At 35.7% G+C, this 22,368-nt stretch overlaps 1 protein-coding gene across 38 annotated transcripts in view; it reads right to left on the minus strand.

Annotated features, from left to right (window-relative positions):
* Nucleotides 1-22,368, minus strand: part of DOCK3 (dedicator of cytokinesis 3) — a 437,902-nt gene that overhangs the window by 308,421 nt on the left and 107,113 nt on the right. For 36 of the 38 annotated variants that reach the window (XR_011426887.1, XR_011426886.1, XR_011426884.1 and 33 more), the window contains one exon: nt 2,042-2,097. The exons of the other annotated variants lie outside the window; for them this stretch is intronic. Coding sequence is in view for 32 of the 36 variants with exons in the window: in XM_023621222.2 (XP_023476990.2) it covers nt 2,042-2,097 (56 nt within the window). In the remaining 4 variants the exon portion in view is untranslated. The remainder of the gene's footprint in view (nt 1-2,041; nt 2,098-22,368) is intronic. 38 annotated transcript variants of the gene reach the window in all.

Consider the following 22,368-nt stretch of genomic DNA (forward strand, 5'->3'; position numbering starts at 1 on the left):
ATCTTAGAAATGTTATTCTGGACCATCAATCTGCAGGAGGTTTATATACTGAATTAATTCTGGGTAGTTTTCTAAGATGTACAACTGAAAGACTATTTCTCTGCTTCCAATAAATACAGCTTCTCTGTGTAATTCTTTACAGCCATATCTGCTCTGCATTGCTGAAACAAAATGAATCCAGGTAGGGATTCTTCTGCTAGCAAAGTGTTCCCCAACTGCCTTTATGACTGTTATAAATAGAGTAGATGGCTCCTGGATTTAAGATGAGTCCCTTGGTAATAGGAAGCGTATTAATTGTCTGGCACTTCCTGAAGCACTCTATTTCTGGATCCCTAGACACTCTCCTTTTCTCAACTCACCTCCATGCACCTTCTGACCAGTTCAGCTCTCACCAGCCCCATTACTGACCAAAATGTTATAAACCAGGGGTATTATTTTTGCATTTGAAGGTGGGCCATTCACATTCACAAAATGTATTTTATTAGCACTTTCCTAAATATACGCTTTCCTGATCCTGGTCTAGATACTCTCTTTTCCTTTTTCCACACAACTTCTATCCAGTCTTGATGCTTTAGGCAGTCCTTACTTATAAACTTGAGGTGGCATATTATTTGTTGCAAAGGTTCACTAACAGGATTTTCAAGTTTTCTTTCTCTCTATCTTTCTGTCTTTGATGTTTTCTAAAAGGAGAAGGGGACAAATAAGAAGTATGCTGGTCACGCATTCATCTCAGAATCTTCTCAGTTATCATCTTACTATGCCCCAATAACAAATTTTATCTTGGAAAGCATACCAGTCATTTACTAATAACTCTCATCTCCAATCTGCCCTTCTAGGAACTGATTCTGCGGCTGGGATTTGCAAACTTTTGTTTCACACACTTCTTTGTCAGCACAGGGCACTAGAAAGACATTGGGAAAAGGGAGGTAAGGAGAAGTGTTTCTTGCTGTTCCTATAAAAAATTCCTCACCAGAGAAAAATGGTTTCAGTCTCTTGTTGCTTTTGGCATTCTCAGAAACAGCCTCACTGCCCTTCTTCATACACACTAGCAGCAACCATGTGACATCCCCTCCTCAGACGTTTGAGCTCCAGCGTCTCAAGACCCATCTTCCAAGTTCCTGGGTTCTGGTATTCCCGACCTATTATCTTTTGCATTCCCAGCCATTAAAATGTAGACTGCTTTCCACAGTTATTATTCTGGTTTATATCAGTATTTCCTCTTTTTTTCTTTCACTCCTCAAACATGTATAAAGAATTTCCCATATTAAATTCTACCTTGTAAACTGACTCATAAGTTTCTTCCTCCTGACTAAATCCTAACTTACCACAAGGTTACTCTGATGTTTACTCAACCTCTGGTACTAGAAACATAATTTCTAGTACCAAAAGCTATCATATTTATATAGTAACAATAAATGTTATATTTTAAAATGAAAATTTTTAAAAAATAAAATCAATTTTATAATACATATTTATAACTTTAAAAATAGGACATGACAGAAGAGAATTTTTAAAAATCACTCACAATCCAAATGTGCAAAAACAACAAATGTTAACATTTTGATATATTTACATTTTGTTTCTCAAATGTGTGATCAAACCATGTATCCATTTTGTACACTGCCTTTTTATCCCTAAGGTATGCCTTTAATGTTTTTTGAATCTCTATTTGAAAAAAGAAAAGATTTTAAAAGTCGTCCTCACTTCGGCATATAGAAATTAAATGCCAAATTTATCATTTACTTCTATCCTATCAAGGACTATTCTCAAAACAGTACATAATTAAAAAAACATACTGTATGCATAATTGTTTTTATAAAATTCACAGCTCAGGTTACCTTTCTAGTATATAGGAAAAGAGATTAAAGTTGTCAGTATTTTAAGAAAAAATTACGTCCTTGGAATTTTATATGATAAAACAAGCAAATTTTTGGCAGGAAAACATGCCAATAATATATTTACACAATGAACCAAAAAGAAAAATGTCTTTCTCTACAACCCATAAAAATTGTAAATAAATTTAGTATGGCCAACTACTCACCCCCTATTACTGACAATTGCCTTTTTCAAATGAATGTAATTTGCAGGGAAGATCCCCTGTAAAAAAGAAAAGATTTCCCATTAGAAAAAGTAATTTATGATTAACATCTCATATATACTAAAATAGCAGTCAGCTTTTAGCAGAAAAATACTCTATCAACAATATAGTATATCTCTCAATGTAGCACCCACTTTGCATATTAATTAAAAATGCAAAGTTGTACAACTGTCTTAGATAGGAATTTCATTGTCATTTGTAATCAGAGTCTATCCTCAGGGAAAACTGTGGTCCTAAGCAACTACAAACAATTTTTTTAAGTTACAGATTGGAAATGTTCCATCAAATCATTCTCAGGATATAGACTTATATACAGAGCCTGACACGAATATACAAAACCAACCACATAATCTAATCAACAACTTACAGATTATCCAGCTCTGAGCTAGAGAAATAGTTCTCAGACTCTGACTCAAACATTTGTATTCACAAGAATGAATCAATTTGGGAGCTCCTATAAATATTTCTTATTTTACTCTTTTCAAATGGTTTCCACTTTGATATCTGCCATAATTTGATTTCAATTCCTAAGGAATAAAAAAAGTATTCTGTTTTAAAAAACAATTAAGTTTTCCAATCAATGTTTCACTCCATATCATTATGTATGAAACTCCCTTCAAACAGATCACAGATTGCCTAAATTTTTTTTTATACTCAGGCCCACACCACTACCAATAATAAACTCAATTTATACAAGACCATCAGCAGCTGCACTACAGTAATGCATTTTAAGGTTTTCAGTGAACACATCTTTTAGCTCTTTGGTTAAAATTTTTCCAAAGTATTTGATTTTGTTTTGATGCTACTGTGAATGGGATTGTTTCCTTTATTTCTTTTCCAAATATTTCATTGTTACAAGTGTATAGAAACAACTAAATTCTGTGTTAATTTTACATTCTGAAATTTTACTGAATTTGTTGATTAGTTCTAACCCATTTCTGGTGAAGTCTTTAGGATTTTCTACGTATAATAGTGTATCACCTATAAACAAATACAATGTTACTTCTTCCTCTCCTATTTGGATGCTTTTTATTTCCTTTTCTTACCTGATTGCTCTGGCTATGACTTCCAGTACTATGTTGAATAAGAGTGGCGAGAGTGGATATCCTTGACTTGTTCTTCATCTTAGAGGAAAAGCTTTCAATCTTTCACCACTGAGTATGATGTTAGCTGTGGGCTTGTCATACCTGGCCTTTACTACGTTGAGGTATGTTCCTTCTAAACCCAATTTGTTGAAAGTTTTATTCATCAACGAATGTTGTATTTCATCAAATACTTTTTCTGCATCTATTGAGATGATCATATGATTTTTATGTTTCATTCTATTAATACAGTGCATCCCTTTTTTTTTTTTTTTTTTAGGAAGACTGGTCCTGAGCTAATATCTGTTGCCAATCTTTTTTTTTTTTTTTCCTCCCCAAAGCCCCAGTACGTAATTGTATATCCTAGTTGTAGGTCATTCTAGTTCTTCTACATGGGATGTCACCACAGCATGGCTTCATGAGCGGTGCATAGATTCATGCCCAGGGTGTGAACCAGTGAACCCTGGCCCACTAAAGTGGAGTGCACAAACTCAACCACTCAGCCACAGGGACGGCCCCCCAGTGTACCACATTTACTGATTTGCAAATGTTGAACCATCTTTGCATCCCTTGGAAAAACCCCACTTAATCATGGTATATGATCCTTTTAATGTGCTGTTAAATTCAGATTGCTAATATTTTGTTGAGAATTTTTGCACCTATATTCACTAGGGATATTAGCATATAGTTTTCTTTTCCTGTAGTTTCCTTATCTAGCTTTGGTGTCAGGGTAATGCTAGCCTCAGGAAATGAGTCTGGGAGTGTTCCTTCCTCTTCAATTTTTCTGGAAGAGTTTGAGAAAGATTGGTGTTAATTATTCTTTAAGTTTAGTAGAACTCACCAGTGAAGTCATCTGATCCTGGATTTTTCTTTGTTGGGAGATTTCTGACTACTGATGCAATCTCCATGCTTGTTATTGAACTGTTCAAATTTTCTATTTCTTCCTGATTCATTCTTGGTAGAGTGTATGTTTCTAGAAATTTACCCATTTTTTTCTAGGGTTCCAATTTGTTGGCATATAACTGTTTATAGCATTCTCTTATGATCTTTTGTATTTCTGTGGTGTCAGTTTTAATGTCTCCTCTTCCATTTCTCATTTTATTTGTCTTTTGTCTTTCTTAGTCTATCTAAAGGTCTGTCAATTTTGTTTATCTTTTAAAAGAACCAGCTCTTAGTTTCATCAATCTTTTCTATTGTTTTTCAGTCTCTATTTTATTTATTTCCACTCTGACCTGTGTTATTTCCTTCCTTTTGCTAAATTTGGGCATAGTTTGCTCTTCTTTCTCTAGTTCCTAGAAGTATAAAGATAGGTTGTTCACTTGACATCTTTCTTTTTTGTTATTGTAGACATTTATCCCTATAAACCTCCCTCTAAAAACTGGTTTTACAGTCTTCCATAGGTTGTGGCCTGCTGTGTTTCCATTTTCATTTGTGTCAAGATGTTTTTTATTTCCCTTTTGATTTCTTCTTTGACCCACTGGTTGTTCAGGAATGTGTTAATTTCCACATATTTGTGAATTTTCCAGTTTTCTCCTTGTTACTGATTTCTAGTTTCACACCGCTGTGGTCAGAAAAGATACATGGTATGATCTTGTAAAATTTGCTAACCCTTATTATATAACCTATCATGTAATCTATTCTGAAGAATTTTCCATGTACAATTGAAAAGAATGTGTATTTTCCTGCTGATGAATGGTACATTCTATACGTGTCTGTTAGGTACACTTTGCCCAAAGCATTCCTTGTTGATTTTCTATCTGGATGATCCATCCATTGCTGAAAGTAAGGCAATGAAGTCCACTACTCTTATTGTATTGTTTTCTACCTCTCCCTTCAATCTGTTAGTATTTGTTTAATATATTTAAAGGCTCTGTTTTGGGTGCATATATATTTATGATTGTAATATCTTCTTAATGAGTTGACCCATTTATCATTATATAATGATCTTTTTTATCTTTACTTACAGTTTTTGGCTTAAAGTCTATTTTGTCTGATATAGGTATAGTTATCTGTACTCTCTTTTGGTTTCCACTTGTACAAAGTCTCTTTTTCCATCCCTTCACTTGCAACCTATATGTGTCTTTAAAGCTGAAGTAAGTCTCCTGTAGGCAGCATATAGTTGGGTCTTGTTTTTTTAAATCCATCGAGCCACTCAAGGCCTTTTGATTGGAGAATTTAATACATTTATATTTAGAGTAACTATTGATAGGTAAAGACTTACGAATGCCATCTTACTAATTGTTTCTGGCTGCTTTATAGTTCCCTTATTCCTTCTATCTCTTTTGCTGCTTTCCATTATGAATTGATGACTTTCCATAGCAGTATACTTCTTTGATTGCCATATCTTTATCTTTTGTGAATCTATTGTAGGTTTTTGCTTTGTGGTTACCATGGTGCTTACATAAAACATCTTACAGAGATAACAGCAAAAGCTTCTGATAAATCCTTCACTATGAATTTTCTTGGGAGTTCTTCTTTTTCTTGTCTTTCTGTTTCCTTTTCTCTTGCCTCTTCTTCAGCTATGCATTATTATTCCAGTTCCAACAACTCCTCATTTGTCACATCCTCAGGAACCACCTCTAGGAGTGCCTCAATGCCATCCTCATCCACACTCAGGTTAAAGTTGTTTGCCATCTCAACCACAGCCTTGTTGATTTTTGCAATCTCCTCATTCTTGGAAAATCCTCTGAAGTCATGGATGAACTTCTTGAGTGTCTTCTTTCAGATGCCATTCATACACTCCTTAGTGACATCACCCCAAGCCCAAGCAAGGTTACTGATGCAGTCACAGATGTCACAATCCTTCCAGAAATACATCAGTGTCTTCCTCAGTTGCAGCAATAGTCTGGACAAAGGTCCTTCTCAGGCAGTAGGCCTTAAAAGCTGCTATAACCCCTTGATCCATTGGTTGAATCAAAGAGGTGGTGTTTGGAGGGAAAAACACTGCTTTGATATTGGGATGAAAATCACCAATAAAAGGAGGATGTCTGGGAGCATTATCAACAATAAACAAAATCTTGAGAGGTATGTTACTCTCCAAGTAGGACTTCTCCATGTTGCTAGCATAGCAATGCAAGAGGGCATCTTGGAAGAAGAACTAGGTCATCCATGACTTCTTACTGCTCCTGTAGAACACTGGCAGTGTGTGCTTACTGACATGCTTGAAGGTCCTGGGGTTCTCACTGTGCCAGATCACAAAGGGTTGCAATTTGTAGCCTGCAACATTGCCCCCACACAAGACTGTTATCTTGTCTTTAAAAGCCTTGAAACCTCGCATTGATTTGGCCTCCTTATGGATGAAAGTCCTTTCAGGCACCTGTTTCCAGCATAGGGAGGTTTCATTCACATTGAATATTTGCTCTGGCCACATAATTTTTCTCCACAATCAGCTTATCTAGAGTTTCAGCTGCCTTCACATCAGCACTCGCAGATTTACCACTCACTTTCACATTATGTAATTAATAATGATTCTTGAATTGTTTAAACCACTCAGAGATAGCAGTAAGTTCAACATCATAGTCAGGTCCAGGCTTTTCTTTCAACATTGCAAACAAACTTTTCGCTTTGGCCATGATTGTCATGGTGCTGAGAGGGATATGCTTTTGCATCTGGTCTTCACTCAAGCTCATTAGAAGTTTCTCCATGTCTAATATAGGTGCTTCTCACATTTTTGTTAGTCTCATTGCCTTCAATAAAGCAGATCCTTTAATAGCTTCTGTCAGTTTGTTCTTGTTCTTCAAGATCGTAGCTATGGTGGAATGAGATGTGCTTGACTGACAAGCAATAACCGTCACTGATTTTCCACCTTCATAGTCCTTAAAATCACTTTTAATTTAATTTCTGGGTCAATCATTTGACATGGCCACTTACTGGCAACATGTGCAGTGAATTTTGTATGCTTGGGGCCATGATGAACAAAACAACACAAGATTAAATCAAGCACAACAGGAAATGATGAAGTCAAGAGATGCTATAAGCACAAGATGTATGCAGCTGCTGCCAACATACACAGCATAATGCTTTACAGTAAACTTTTTTTATAAGTAGAAAGAGTACACTCTAAAATAATGATTAAAAGTATAGTATAGTAGGGGCCTGCCCCATGGCTGAATGGTTAAAGTTCCATGAGCTCCGCTTTGGTAGCCCAGGTTCACAAATTTGGACCTACTCCGCTCCTTGGCCATGCTGATGCTGTGGAGGCATCCCATATACAAAAATAGAGGAACAATGGCACAGATGTTAGCTCAGGGCTAATCTTCCTCAAGTGAAAAAAGAGGAGGATTGGCAATGGATATTAGCTCAGGGCAAATCTTCCTCACACACACACACAAAAGAAACGTATAATATAGTAAATACATGAACCAGTAACACAGTTGCTTATTAGTATTATCAAGTACTGCTCATCACTGTATGTGCTATACCTTTATACAACTGGCAGTACAGGTTAGTTCACACTAGCATCACCACAAACGTGTTGCACTGTGACATTACAATGGTTATAGTGTCATTAGGCAATAAAAATTTTTCAGCTCCATTACAATCTTATTGTCATATACGTGTCCACTGTTGACTGAAATGTCATTATGCAGCACATGACTGTACAATTACCTTTACCAGCGTGTTTTATATTTTCATATTAGTAATTAATTAGCATCCCTTCATTTCAGCTTGAAGAACTTGTTTCAGTATAGCTTGTAAGGCAGGTCTAGAGGTGATGAATTTCCTTAGCTTTTGTTTAACTGGGAAAGCTTATGTCTCTCCTTCATTTCTAAAGGATAGCTTTGCTGGATAAAGTATCCTTGGTTGGAAGTTTTTTTTCTTTCAGCACTCTGAATATATATTATCCCACTCTCTTCTGGCCTGTTAGATTTCTGCTGCAAAATCCACTGATAGCCTAATGGGGGACTACCCTGTAAGTTACAAACTTTTTTCTCTTGCTGCTTTTAAGATCTTTCTTTATCTGTGACTTTGACAGTGTTATTATAATACGTCTTGGAGAGGATTTCTGTATGCTGAGTTTGCTTGGTGACGTATGAGCTTAATGAAGTTGGATGTGCCAATCTCTCCCTAGATTTCTCAACCATTCCCCACCCCTGCCCTGAGAAAGATTCACCCTAAGCTAACATCCATGCCAATCTTCCTCTATTTTTCAGTATGTGAGCCACCAGTACAGCATGGCCATTAACAGAGCAGTGTAGGTTCATGCCCTAGAACCGAACCCCAGCCACCAAAGTGGAGCATGCTGAACTTAACAACTAGGCAACTGGGGCTGGCCCCAGCCATTATTTCATTTATGTGTGTGTGAGGAAGACTGGCCCTGACCTAACACCTGTTGCCAATCTTCCTCTTTTCACTTGAGGAAGACTGTTGCTAACATCTGTGCAAATCCTCCTCTACTTTATGTGGGATGCCACCACAGTGTGGCCTGATGAGTGGTGCCAGGTCCACAACCAGGATCTGAACCTGTGAAGCCCGGGCTGCTGAAGCAGAGCATGCAAACTTAACCACTACGCCACCAGGCCAGGCCCCAGCCATTATTTCTTTAAACAAGCTTTCTTCCTCCTTCTCTCTCTTTTCTTCTGGAACTCCAATGATTCACAAATTTGTCCTTTTAGTTTCCATAGATCATAAAAGCTTTCTTCATTCTTTTTCATTCTTTTTTCTTCTTTTCTTCTGACTGGATAATTTCAAATTTCCCATCTTCAATCTCACTTATTCTTTTTTCTGCTTATCAAGTCTGCTACTGATGCAGTCTACTGAATTTTTTTATTTCAGTTACTGAATTCTTCAACTACAGAATTTCTGTTTGGTTCTTTTTTATAACCTCTCTCTCTTAAATTTTTCATTTTTTTAAGTGTTGTTTTCCTGATTTCATTGAATCGTCTTTCTGTGTTTTCCTGAGCTCACTGAATTTCCTTAAAACAGCTATTTGAATTCTTTATCAGGTAAATCAAAGATCTCCATGTCTTTGAATTCAGTTACTGGAAGATTACTGTCACCCTTTGTTGTTGTAGGTGTCCTTGATTTTTCAGGTTTCTTGGACTTTCACGTTGCTATCTTCACGTCAGAATTAGCAGTCACCTCCTCCAGTCTCTACTAACTGCCATCAGGGGAGAAATACCTTCTATCAACCCTCCCAGAGATTCTTCATATTTCTCAGACCTATAGATACACCTGCTCCATTCTTCTTGCTCCTTTTTGTGGCTGAATTCTTCAGTTTATATGCCTTCCATTGATCCTGCAATGCACTAGAGGCTGAGTGCTGACAGGCACTCTTCTGTTTTCCCAAAAGTAGCACTACAGCTCAAGTTTGTGGTCTCTCTGGACTGCAGATGCAGGTCTTCTTTCTGTGTGTGCTTCACTTCTGTGTGTGCTCACTTCCAAAGACTGCTCTTGCCACCACCTCAAGAAGTATGCACAGTGATCCAGCTGCAGCAACAGGGTATATGTGGGTAAGGCACACAGAGCACTGGGGATGCCCATGGACCAGTTAGGGGGATCTATGGGTGGGCTTCTTGATGGAGTCTGCCATACAGTTAGTAGAATCTGCATCTATTTAATACCCTCTAAGAATCATACATCCCATTTTCCCAAATTTATTCCACCCCCTAGTCATGGAGCACCCTAATATTTAGTACTCTGGATTAGGCGAGAGAGAAATGAGCCTCTCTGGCAGCATCAGCAGAGCTAGAGGAGTCGGATGCTCACTAATATGCTCTCTCTTTCCCCACTGGATTAATCACAGGCCTAGGAAGATGTCCCGACTGTAATCTATGCCACTTTGGGAGACAGTTGACATGGGTAAAGTCAAACTGTTCTTACTACCCACTGCAGTGTGTTCAAACTCTTAGTTTTTTGCTCCAACAGAGTGCTGGATCTTCTCTGCTAGAAACCTGGATTTCCCAAAAGGCTCTCTCTTTTGTGGGTGATTGTCTAAGTCAGTGTTCTCCAGAGGCTCACAGACTGCATTCAAGAGAGGCTGGAGCTAGTTCACAGGTTACTTCAGGGTCCACAGCTGGGACTGAGGTCTGCCTGCCTATTAGTTATGCACAGGTGGGTGAGACTTCTCCTGGGTCCATTGGCATATGATGCTAGATCCTACAGCTCTCACAAAGGCATTTCTGTTTGTGGATGGATGCCACATGTTTGTTGGTGAGAATGAGGACAAAAACTAGAGACGTCTTATACCACCATAATGCTGACATCAAGACCACCAGTAACACATTTTATATACTGACTTGTAATAAAAAATAACCTATACCACTAGGGAATACTAATAAGAGAAAATATGGAACTTAAAATAGGATAAAACACACAACTGCATGCAACCAAACCTAAATAATGAGAACTGGTTATCTATAAAGAAAAAATTAATAGTAAAAAGTTAAAAAGACACAGGATTGGCATATACTTCCAGGAAGATGGAGGAGACATAATTTTCACTATTCCTCCTTTGGTGTCAACAGAAGCTGAGTGGGGGAAAATGGACTTCAACCCCAACTTGGCAGTAATAAGGCAGAACTGCTTCTCCTGCAGAAGCATTAACACATAAAGGTGGCTGAAAGAGAAAGGTTAAATAAGATGCAGTATCTGATAACATAATACCCAAAGGTCCAGGTGTCAATTGAAAATCACTCGCCACACCAAGAACCAGGAAGATCTCAAAATTAATGGGGAAAAAAATACATGCCAACACCAAGAGGACAAAGGTGTTAGAATCATCTCACAAAGATTTTAAAGGAGCCATCATAAAAACGTTTCAATGAGCAATTACAAACATGCTTGAAACAAATGAAAAAAAGTCTCAGCAAATAAAACAAAAAGTCTCAACAAAGAAATAGATGTTGAATGGGCTCAATAGCAGAATGAAGATGACAGAGGGAAATACGCAGTGAACCAGAAGACAGAAAAATTAAAAACAACACATCTGAATGTGATATAATAAGAAATATATATTTCTTCATCCCGAGTCCCTGCCATAAGAGCTTTCTAAAACTCTTGGAATTTCTGGATAGGGCTAGAAGAAGCATCTTTTGTTATTCATAATAAGCCCCTTTCAACTGTTCCTGAGTTTCTGCTAACGAGGTGACTCTTGCTAGCTTCAATCCTAGATAGCTTCAGGATGGGAGATGGTTGCCAGGGGAATCAATCATGTGATTACAGGAAGGAGAGAGGGGCTGGAGACTGAGTTAATCACCAAGGGCCAGTGATTTAATAAATCATGTCTTCATAATGGAACTCCCATAAAATCTTAAACAATGGGGTTTAGAGAGCTACCAGGTTGGTGAACACATCAAGTTGCTGTGAAGTTAACGTGCTGAGGAGGGCACAAAAGCTCCATGCCCTGGTTCACATACCATGCCCTGTGCATCACTTACATTTGTTTGTTCCTGAGTTGTATCCTTTATAATAAACTGGTAATAGTAACTAAACTGTTTTCCTAAGTTCTCTGAGCTTTTCTAGCAAATTATCAAATTTGTTAGAAGGGGAGCATGGGAACCCTCAGTTTATAACAGGTTAGTCAGAAGTATGGGAAACCCAAGACTTGAGATCGGCATCTTGTAGGACTGAGTCCTTAACATGTGCGGTCTGACACTAACTACCCAGAGTTAGTGTCAGAACTGGATGGAATCATTGGACACTCAGTTTTTGTCCAGACAGTTGGATAATTGGTTGTTGGTTTAGAAAAAACCCATGTGTTTTGTGTCAGAAGTGTTGGGAGTAGAAGTACATCAGACTAAACAATAAACAGAAAATTGAAAAAAAAAATGAACAGAACCTCAGGGACCTTTGTGACTATGGCAACAACAAAAAAATATCTAAATCACATCATCAAGTCCTGGAAGGAGAAGGGAAAGAGGGCACAGGAACGCTTAAAATATACTTGAAGAAATCCTAGCCAAGGTATAGAGAAATGAACTCTCATTCACTGCTTGTGGGACTGCAAAATGGTAGGGCTACTTTGGAAGACAGTCTGGCAGCTTCTTACAAAACTAAACATATTCTTAACATACAACCTAGCAATTACACTTCTTGGTACTTACCCAAATGAACTGATAACTTTTGTCCACACAAACATTTATAGCTGTTTTATTTATAAATGCCAAAACCTAGAAACAACCAAGATTTCCTTCAATAAATGAATGGATAAACAACCTATAGTCCATCCAAACAATGGAATATTATTCAGCAATAAAAAGAAATGAGCTATCAAGCCACAAAAAGACATGGCAGAATCCTAACTGCACACTGCTGAGTGAAAGAAGCCAATCTGAAAACACTACCTTCTATATGATCCCAACTAAATGACATTCTTTAAAAGGTAAAATATAGAGGCAGTAAAAATATCAGTGGTTGCCAAGTGTCCTGGAGGAGAAGGAGAGAAATGAATACATGGAGCATAGAGCATTTTTAGGACAATGAAACTATTCCTATGATACTGTAATGATAAATACCTGATATTATGCATTTGTCAAAACCCAGAAAACTGTACAACACAAAGAGTGAACACTAATGTAAACTATGAATAATATTAATAGTGTATCAACATTAGTTCACTAAATGTAGCAAACGTACCACATTAATGTAGGACGTGAATAAAAGGAGAAACTGGGGAGGCTCTCTGTACTTTTTGCATAATTTTTCTGCAAATCTAAAACTTTTCTAAAAAATAAAGTCTAATAGAAATTTTAAAATAAAAACAGAAAGAAAACTTCCCAAATTTGGCAAAAGACATAAACCTACACATTGAAGAAGCTGAGAAAACCCCAAACAGGATAAACCAAAAGAAACATACACTAAGACACAACATAGTTCCAATTGTGAATACTACAGGCAAAGAAAAAAATCTTGAAAGTAGCAAGAGAGAAATAACACCTTGTCTCTACAGTGAAAAAAACTATTCAAATGACAGTGAATTTTTCACCAAAATCAGAAAGGACAGGAGCACTCTTTACAATAGCCAAGAGGCAGAAACAACCCAAATCTCCACCAACTGATGAGTGGATAAACAAATTGTGATATATCCATACAATGAGTGTTATTCAGCCATAAAAACAACTAAGTACTGATACATACCACACCAAGGAAGAACCTGAAAACATTACACTGAATTTAAAAAGCTAGACACAAAATGTCACATATTACATGATTTCACTTAAATGAAACATCCAGAATAGGCAAATTCATAGAGACAGAAAGTAGTTGTCAGGAGCTGGGGAATAGGGGAATTGGTTTCTGTTTGGGATGTTTAAAATGTTTTGGAATTAGATAGTGGTGATGACTGTAAAACACTATGAATGTACTAAATGAGAAATATTTTTGTGCATTTTACCATGCACTTTTAAATTTTTAAATATAACTATAAAATTAAAATGTTTGTAATAGGATATATATTTTTTTAATTTAAATTTAAAAACACAGAAAACAAAATGAAGTGGTACAAAAGTTTTCAAGTGCTGAAAGAAAAGAATTGTCAACCTAGAATCCTATATCCACCAAAAATATTCTTTGGGAATGAAAGAGAAATCAAGAGATTGTCAGATGAAGGAAAACTCAGAGAATTTGTTACCAGCAGATCTACCCTGAAAGAAAGGCTAAAGAAAATACTCTAAACAGAAGAGCTCAAGAACAAGGAATCTTGAAACATCAGGAAAAAAGAAAAAAGAAAGTAAGCAAAAATATGCATAAATACAATAGACTTTGCTTCTCTCGAATTTTTAAAATTATGTTTGATAGTTGAAGCAAAAATCGTAACACTATCTGATATGGTTCTAAATGTATTAGAGAAATATTTAACAGACTTATAAACAGAAAGGTGAACAAATATAAATGGAGATAAGGTTTCTACAATTGACCCAACTAGAAAAACGGGAACACCAGCAGACTGTGATAAGTTCTGCATATTTAATATAATATCTATGGGTAACCACTAAAAAGCTCTACAATGACATATACATCAAAATGGAATTCTTGCAAAATGTTCAAGTAACCCACAAGAAGGTAGGAAAAAGAAAAGAAACAAGAAAAATAAGAGAAAAGAAAAAAATGAAATAGAAGACTTTAATAATTATGTTAAATGTAGATAATCTAAATATACTACTTAAAAGACAGAGTTAGGCAGAGAAGATTATAAAACTTGACCCAATATATAGTTATTTACAAAAAAAAACTCACTATAAATATAACAACATAGGCAAGTTGGAAGCAAAAGAATGGAAAAACATATCTTATGCAAAAATTAATGAAAAGAAAGTGGAAGTTAATATTAGATAAAGTGGACTCCAGAGCAAAGAAAATTATCAGACACAAAGAAGGACATTATGTGGTGATACTACCAAGAAAACACAGCAATCATAAGTGTATACCCACTAAACAGAGCTACAAAATATGTGAAGCAATTCTCACAGAAACGAAAATAGACAAATCCACAATTACAGTTAGAGACTTATAGAACAATTACACAGAAAAACAGCAATGATAAAGAATAACCTGACAACACTATTTACCAATAAGATCTAATGGCATTCACAGAACACTCCACTCAACAAAAGCAAATACACACTCAAGTGCCCACAGGACATATACCAAGATAAGCCACATCCTGGACAAAAAGACAAATGTCAACAAATTTAAAACAACTGAAATCACACACAGACTGATTTTTCTAACCACAATGAAATCAAACTTGAAATCAATAACACAAAAATAAAAGGAAAATCTCCAAACACTTAGAAATAAAACAACTTATTTCTAAATAATCCATGCATCAAAGAGGAATTCTCAGAAAAAATAAACAATTACACTGAACTGAATGAAAATGACAATAACATATACCAAAATTTGTGGCACATAGGTAAAGAAGCGCTGAAAGGAAAATTATTGGCATTAAATAAATATATTATTAAAGAGGAAAACTGCAAATCAATAATCTGAGCTCCCTCCTCAAGAACCTAGAAGAGCAAAATACAACCAAAGCCAGCAGAAAGAAAAAAAAAAAAAAAAGATGAGTAGAAATCAATAAAAATAGAAAAAGAAAAACAGAGAAAATCAGCGAAGAAAGCTGGTCTTTGGAAAGATGAACAAAATTGACTAATTTCTAGCAAGACTAATGGATAAAAATACAGAGAAGACACAAATCATAAATATCAAGAATGAAATGGGGTATTATACAGACCCTGCAGACATCAAAAGGATTAGAAAGGAATACTACAAAAAATACTCCACACATAAATAGACGACATACACAAAATGAATCAATTCCCTGAAAAACAAACTACCACAACTCAACCAATATAAAATATATAATTTGAATAGCCCTATAACTATTAAGGAAATTGAATTCCTATTTTAAAAACTCCAAAAAAAGAAATCTTCAAACCCAGATGGCTTCACTCCTTACTTCTACCAAATGACTGAAGAGTGAAAACTACTTTCTTAATTCATTTTCTGAAGCTAGTATTACTCTGATACTAAATTTTCTAATTCATTTTACAAAGCTACTATTACTCTGATGCCAAAATCAGTCAAAGATAGAATAAACAAAGAAAACTATAGACCAATATGCCTCATGAATATAGATGTAAAAATCCTTAACAAAATGTTATCAAATAGAATTCAGCAATAAGAACACTTATATGTACCATGAAGTTTATTTTAGGGATGCAAGGTATTTTCAATACTCAAAAGTCAATCAACGTAATCTACCATATTAATAGTCTAAAGAAGAAAAATCACATATTTCTTATTGATGCAGAATAAGCATGTGACAAAATTCAACACCAATTCATGATAAAATTCTCAGAAAAACAGCAATAGAATCACACAGGAGTGACCTAAACAAAATGGCGGAAAAGGAGTTTTCTACCATTTTCCCACCAAAGAACACCAATTTTGACAATAAACCATGGACAAGAGTGACCTTGTAGAAGTCCAGGAGTATAGCAGAAAAGTTCTAGCACACTGTTGGAGAAAAAATAAAATCTGAGATTGCACACATTGAAGAGGTTAAGAGGAACAGTTTCACTTCACCTGCATCATCCCTCCCACAAGGCAGCACAGCTCAGTGCCAAAAGAGACCTTCTTGGCCTGCGATTTCTCCCATGGGGGGATGCGAGAGCACACAAGTAAGCACCTGGCTTTCCTGGCTACACTGGATGCTGTCAAAGAGGCCCACCTCATTCTTACCCCATCCAGAATGCTGAGGTGTGCTGCACAACTGGGGGCCACAGGGAGTGGCTAAAAGAACAGCAGCCAGAACTCTCGAAGGGCAGGCATCAAAGGGACATGGATCCTACTAAGCACTTCACAGACTCCATGAGGAAGCCTGTCCATGAGCCAATGGCGATGTCTTGCCTGCAGATCTCCCCAACTGGACCACAGGCACTCACAGTGCTCAGGGGAATACACCTTCCCCACAGAATCTCCAATTCTATGACCAGCTCCCTGTGTGCACCCCCGAGGGCAGCAATGAGTGCAAGCCTTTGTAGATGGCTACTAAGCATATACAGAAAGCTGCCCAACTCTGCAGGACTGGGAGAAAGCAAGAAAACTGGAGCATTCAGCAGTGCCCTAGGTAAAGCAAACAGGAGGCTGTCAGTATCCAGCCTGACTTTGTGGGTTTGAGAGAAAGCATACAATCTTAAGAATTAAGCCCCAAAATGGAACAAGAAGTGTGCAGCAGGTGCATTCAGAGTAAAGGTCTAAGAAAGCCTCAGAATATCCAGCAAAGCTGACAAAAAATATTTACCAAAGACAGTCAGTAAAAATGGAGGAAGTGACTACTTCTTCAAATGCAAAGACAGCAATGAAAGACTTCAAGGAACATGAAAAATGAAGGAAGCATGAAACCACCAAAGAAACAAAATAATTTTCCAGTAACCAACCCAAAGAAACAAGTCTGTGATTTATCCAATAAAGATTTCAAAATAGTTGTTTTAAGGAAGCTCAGGGAGCTACAAGAAAACACAAATCATTCAATGAAATCAGGAAATCAATACCTGAACAATATGAGTTTAAAAGATATATAGAAATCATAAAAAAAGAACCAAACAGAAAATTCTGGAGCTGAAAATTACAATCAATTTAATGGAAAATGCAATAAAGAGTGCCAATAGCTGACTTGATCAAGCAGAAGAAAAACTCAGTGAGACTGAAGACAGGAACTTCAAAATTATCCAGCCAGAAGAGAACAATTAAAAAGAATGAAAAAGAGTGAAGAAAGTCTATGTGAATTATCGGATACCATCAAAGGAAATAATCTATACATTACTGCAGTTTCAGAAGGAGGTTGGAGGGAGAAAGAGATGGAAGGCTTATTTAAAGAAATAATGGCTGAGAACTTCCCAAATCTGGGGGGAGATTTGAACATCCAAGTTCATGAAGCTAGGTCCCAAAAACATTCAAACCCAAAAAGATCAATTCCAAGACACACTATAATAAAACTGACTAAAATCAAAGACAAAGAGAATTTCAAAAGAAGCAAGTGAAAAAATTTATGTGTAACTTACAAGGTAACCCCCGTAACGCTATCAGCAGAATTCTTGCAAGCAGAAACCTTGGAGGCCAGAAGAGAGTGGGATGATATATTCAAAGTACTGAAAGAAAAAAATTGCCAACTAAGAATGTTTTACCCAGCAAAGATGTCTTTCAAAAATAAAGGAGAAATAAAGACTTTCCACGACAAACACAAACAGAGAGCGTTCATCACCACTAAATCTGCCTTATAAGAAGTCCTGAAGGAGTTCTTCAAGCTGAAATCAAATGACACTAATTAGTAACATAAAAAAACATGAAAATATAAAACACACTGGTAAAAGTAAGTATATAGTCAAATTCAGAATACTCTAACACTATAATATGCTGGCATATTAATTTTAACATAAAGGTTAAAGGAAAAAAGTATTAAAAATAACAATAGCTCCAACAATTTCTTAATGGATACACAATATAAGGTGTAAATTGTGACATCAAAAATATAAAATGTGGGTAGGAGGAGTAAATGGGTAGAGTTTTTATATGGGATTAAAGTTAAGGTGATATCAGCATAAAATAGACTGTTTACAAGTTTATGGAAGCTTACTGGCAACCACAGAGAAAAAAATTACAGTAGATACACAAAAAGTAAAGAGAAGGAAATCAAACTATACCATTATGGAAAATCAACAATTCACTAAGGAAGACAACAACAGAAGAAGGAAGGGACACAGGAATTATAAAAGAGCCAGAAAACAATTAACAAGATGGCGTTAGTAAGTCATTACCTACCAACAATTTAAATAAATGCATACGTAAATAAATACATTTAAATAAATATAAATGGAATAAATCCTCCAATCAAAAAGCATGCAATAGCTGAATGGGTTAAAATAATATAATCCAACTTCATGATGCCTACAAGACTCATTCTACCTTTAAGGGTAAATATATGCTCAAAGGGAAGACAGAAAAAGATATTCCACATAAATGTAAACTAAAAGAGACCAGGGATAGCTATACTTATAAAGACAAAATAGACTTCAAGTCAAAAACAAGAAAACAAAGAAGGTGATTATGTAATGACAAAGGGGTTAACTCATCACAAGGCTATAACAATTATAAATATATATGCACCTAAACAACAGAGCACCTAAATAAACTGAACAAATACTAACAGATCTGAAGAGAGAAAAAGACAGCAATATGAAAATAGCAAGGGATTTCAATACACCACTTTCAATAACAGATAGATCATAAAACCAAAGAAATAAATAAGAAATCATTAGACAAATTATACTTTAGACCAAACGGACCTAACAGACACATAGAGAACATTCCACCCAATATCAACAGAATACACATTCTTCTCAAATACACACGGAATATTCTCCATGAAAGATAACATATTAGGCCACAAAACAAGTCAAACTCAAGAAGACCGAAATTATATCAATTATCTTTTCTAATCACAATGATACAAAAGTAGAAATCAAGAAGAAGAAGAAAGCTGGAAAATTCACAAGTATGTGGAAATTAAACAATACCCTCCTGAATGACCAATGGATCAAAGAAAAAATCAAAAAATATCATGAGACAAACAAAAATGGAAACACCAACATACCAAAACTTATAATATGCAGAAAAAGCAGTTCTGAGATTGAAGTTTATAGTGATAAATGCCTACAATAAGAATAAAGAAAAAGAAAGAAGAAAAAAAAGAACAATGGAATACTACTCAGCCATAAAAAAGAGAAATCTTGCCATCTGCAACAACATGGACAGACCTTGAGGATATTATGTTAAGCAAAATAAATCAGATGGAGAAAGTTAAATGCCATATGATTTCACTCATAAGTGGAAGATAAAAACAACAAACACACACATAGATACAGAGATCAGATTGGTGATTACTAGAGAGGCTGAGGGGAGGGAGGAGGGTGAAAGGGTTGTTAGGGCATATGTATATGGTGATGGATGGTAATTATTCTTTGGGTGGCAAACATGATGTCGTCTACAAAGAAATCGAAATATAATTTTGCACACCTGAAATTTATATAATGTTATAAACCAATGTTACCTAAAGAAAAAAAGAAAGATCTCAAAAAAAAACAACCTAACCTTATACCTCAAGAAAATAGAAAAAGAAGAATGAATTAAGCCCAAAATTAGCAGAAGAAGGATAAAGATCAGAGAAGAAATAACTGAGATAGATGCTAGAAAAACAATAGAAAAGATCAATGAAATTAAGACCTAGTTATTTGAAAAGATAAACAAAATTGAAAAACCTTTAGCTAGACTAATGAAAATAAAAGAATAAAATAAACAAAATTAGAAATGAAAGAGGAGACACTACAACTGATACCACAAAAATACAAAGGATCATAAGAGACTACTATAACAATTATACACCAAAAAATTGGATAACCAAGAAGAAATGGACAAATTCCTAGAAATATGCATCCTACCAAAAACGAATCATAAAGAAATAGAAAATCTGAACAAACAAATTATGAGTAAGTAGATTGAATCAGTAATTTAAAATCTCTTAACAAAGAAAAGTCCTGTGCCAGATGGTTTCACTGGGGAATTCTACCAAAGATTTAAAGAAGAATCAATACCAATCCTTCTCAGAGTCTTCCAAAAAATTGAAGAGGAGGGAACACTTCCAAATTCATTTTACACAGCCAGTATTACTTTGATACCAAAGGCAGAAAAGGACATTACAAGAACAAAAATTATAGGGCAATATCCTGATAAACAAAGATGGAAAACAATTCTCAACAAGTATTATGGACACATCTACGGATGGCTAATCTTTGACAAAAGAGCCAAGAACATACAATGGAGAAAGGAAAGTCTCTTCAATAAATGGTCTTAGGAAAACTGGACAGCCACATGCAAAAGAATGCAAGTAGACCATTATCTTACACCATACACAAAAATTAACTCAAAATGGATTAAAGATTTGAATGCAAGATCTGACACCATAAAATTCTTAGGAAAAAATATAGGCAGTACACTCTTTGACATCAGTCTTAGCAATATCTTTCCGAATGCCATCTCTACTGAGGCAAAGGCAACAAAAGAAAAAATAAACAAATGGGACTACATCAGATTAAAAAGCTTCTGCACAGCAAAGGAAATCATCAACAAAACAAAAAGACAACCAACGAACTGGGAGAAAATATTTGCAAATCACATACGTGGCAAGGGGTTAATTTCCAAAATATATTAAAAAAAACTCTTACAACTCAGCAACAAAAAAACAAACAACCTCATCAAAAAATCGGCAGGGGACATGAACAGACATTTTTCCAAAGAAGATATACAGATGGCCAACAGGCACAAGAAAAGATGTTCAGCATCACTAATCATTAGGAAAATGCAAATCAAAAACTACAATGAGATATTACTCTACACCTGTTAGAATGGCTATAATTACCAAGACAAAAAACAATAAATGTTGGAGAGGATGTGGAGAAAAGGGAACCCTTGAACACTGCTGGTAGGAATGCAAACTGGTGCAGCCACTATGGAAAACAGTATGGAGATTTCTCAAAACAACTAAAAACAGAAATACCATATGATCTGGCTATTACACTACTGGGTATTTATCCAAAGAATATGAAATCAACAATTCAAAAGCTTTATGCACCCCTATGTTCACTGCAGTATTATTCACAATAGCAAAGCTGTAGAAGCAATCCAAGTGCCTATCAACAGATGAATGGATAAAGAAGATATGGTATATCTATTTACATATCACATGATCTTAAATATAGAAAACCATAAAGCCTTCACCAAAAAACTCTTAGAACTAATAAAGGAATTCAGTAAAGTTGCATGACACAAAATAAACATATAAAAAAATGGGTTGCAGGGCCAGCCTCATGGTATGCGTTCAGCACACTCCACTTTGGCAGCCCAGATCTGTGGGTTCAGATCCCAGGTACAGACCTACACCACTCGTCAGCCATGCTATGGTGGCAACCCACATATGAAGTGAAGAAAGTCTGGCACAGATGTTAGCTCAGGGCTAATCTTCTTCAGCAAAAAATTTTTAAAAAAAGGTTGCATTTCTTACACTAACAACAAACCATCAAAAAGAGAAATTAAGAAAACAATATCTTTTACAACAGCATCAAGAAGAATAAAATATTTAGGAACAAATTTAACCAAGTAAGTGAAATCTGTACACTGAAAAGCATAAGACATAGATGAAAGAAACTGAAGAAAACACAAATGGAAAAATATCCCATGTTCATGGATTGGAAGAATTAAGATTGTTAAAATGTCCATACTACACAAAGCCGTCTACATATTTAATGCAATCCCTATCAAAATTCCAATGCCATTTTTCATAGAAATACAAGAAACAATCCTAAAATTCATATGGAACCACAAAAGACTCTAAATAGCTATCTTGAGCAAAAAGAGCAAAGCTGAGGCATCACACTTCCTGATTTCAAACTATATTACAAAGCTATAGTAATCAAAATAGTAAAAGCATGCCTAGACTGGCCATTATTCTAGGGTTGTTTGACTTTACTCTTAATATGCAGTCAAACTGGGTCTTTACTGAAGACCCATGTGTTCACCAAGTTCTTTCCACTCTGGCTAATTAGAATGCGTACCTCCATTTCTCAGTCTCTCTGTGCTAGTTCCTTTTTCTATCCTCCAAGGTGTTGGCAGTCTTTAAAGTCTCATTTTCAG

This window comes from Equus caballus, chromosome 16 (assembly GCF_041296265.1).
Source record: "Equus caballus isolate H_3958 breed thoroughbred chromosome 16, TB-T2T, whole genome shotgun sequence".
In the NCBI taxonomy this organism is placed as follows: domain Eukaryota; kingdom Metazoa; phylum Chordata; class Mammalia; order Perissodactyla; family Equidae; genus Equus; species Equus caballus.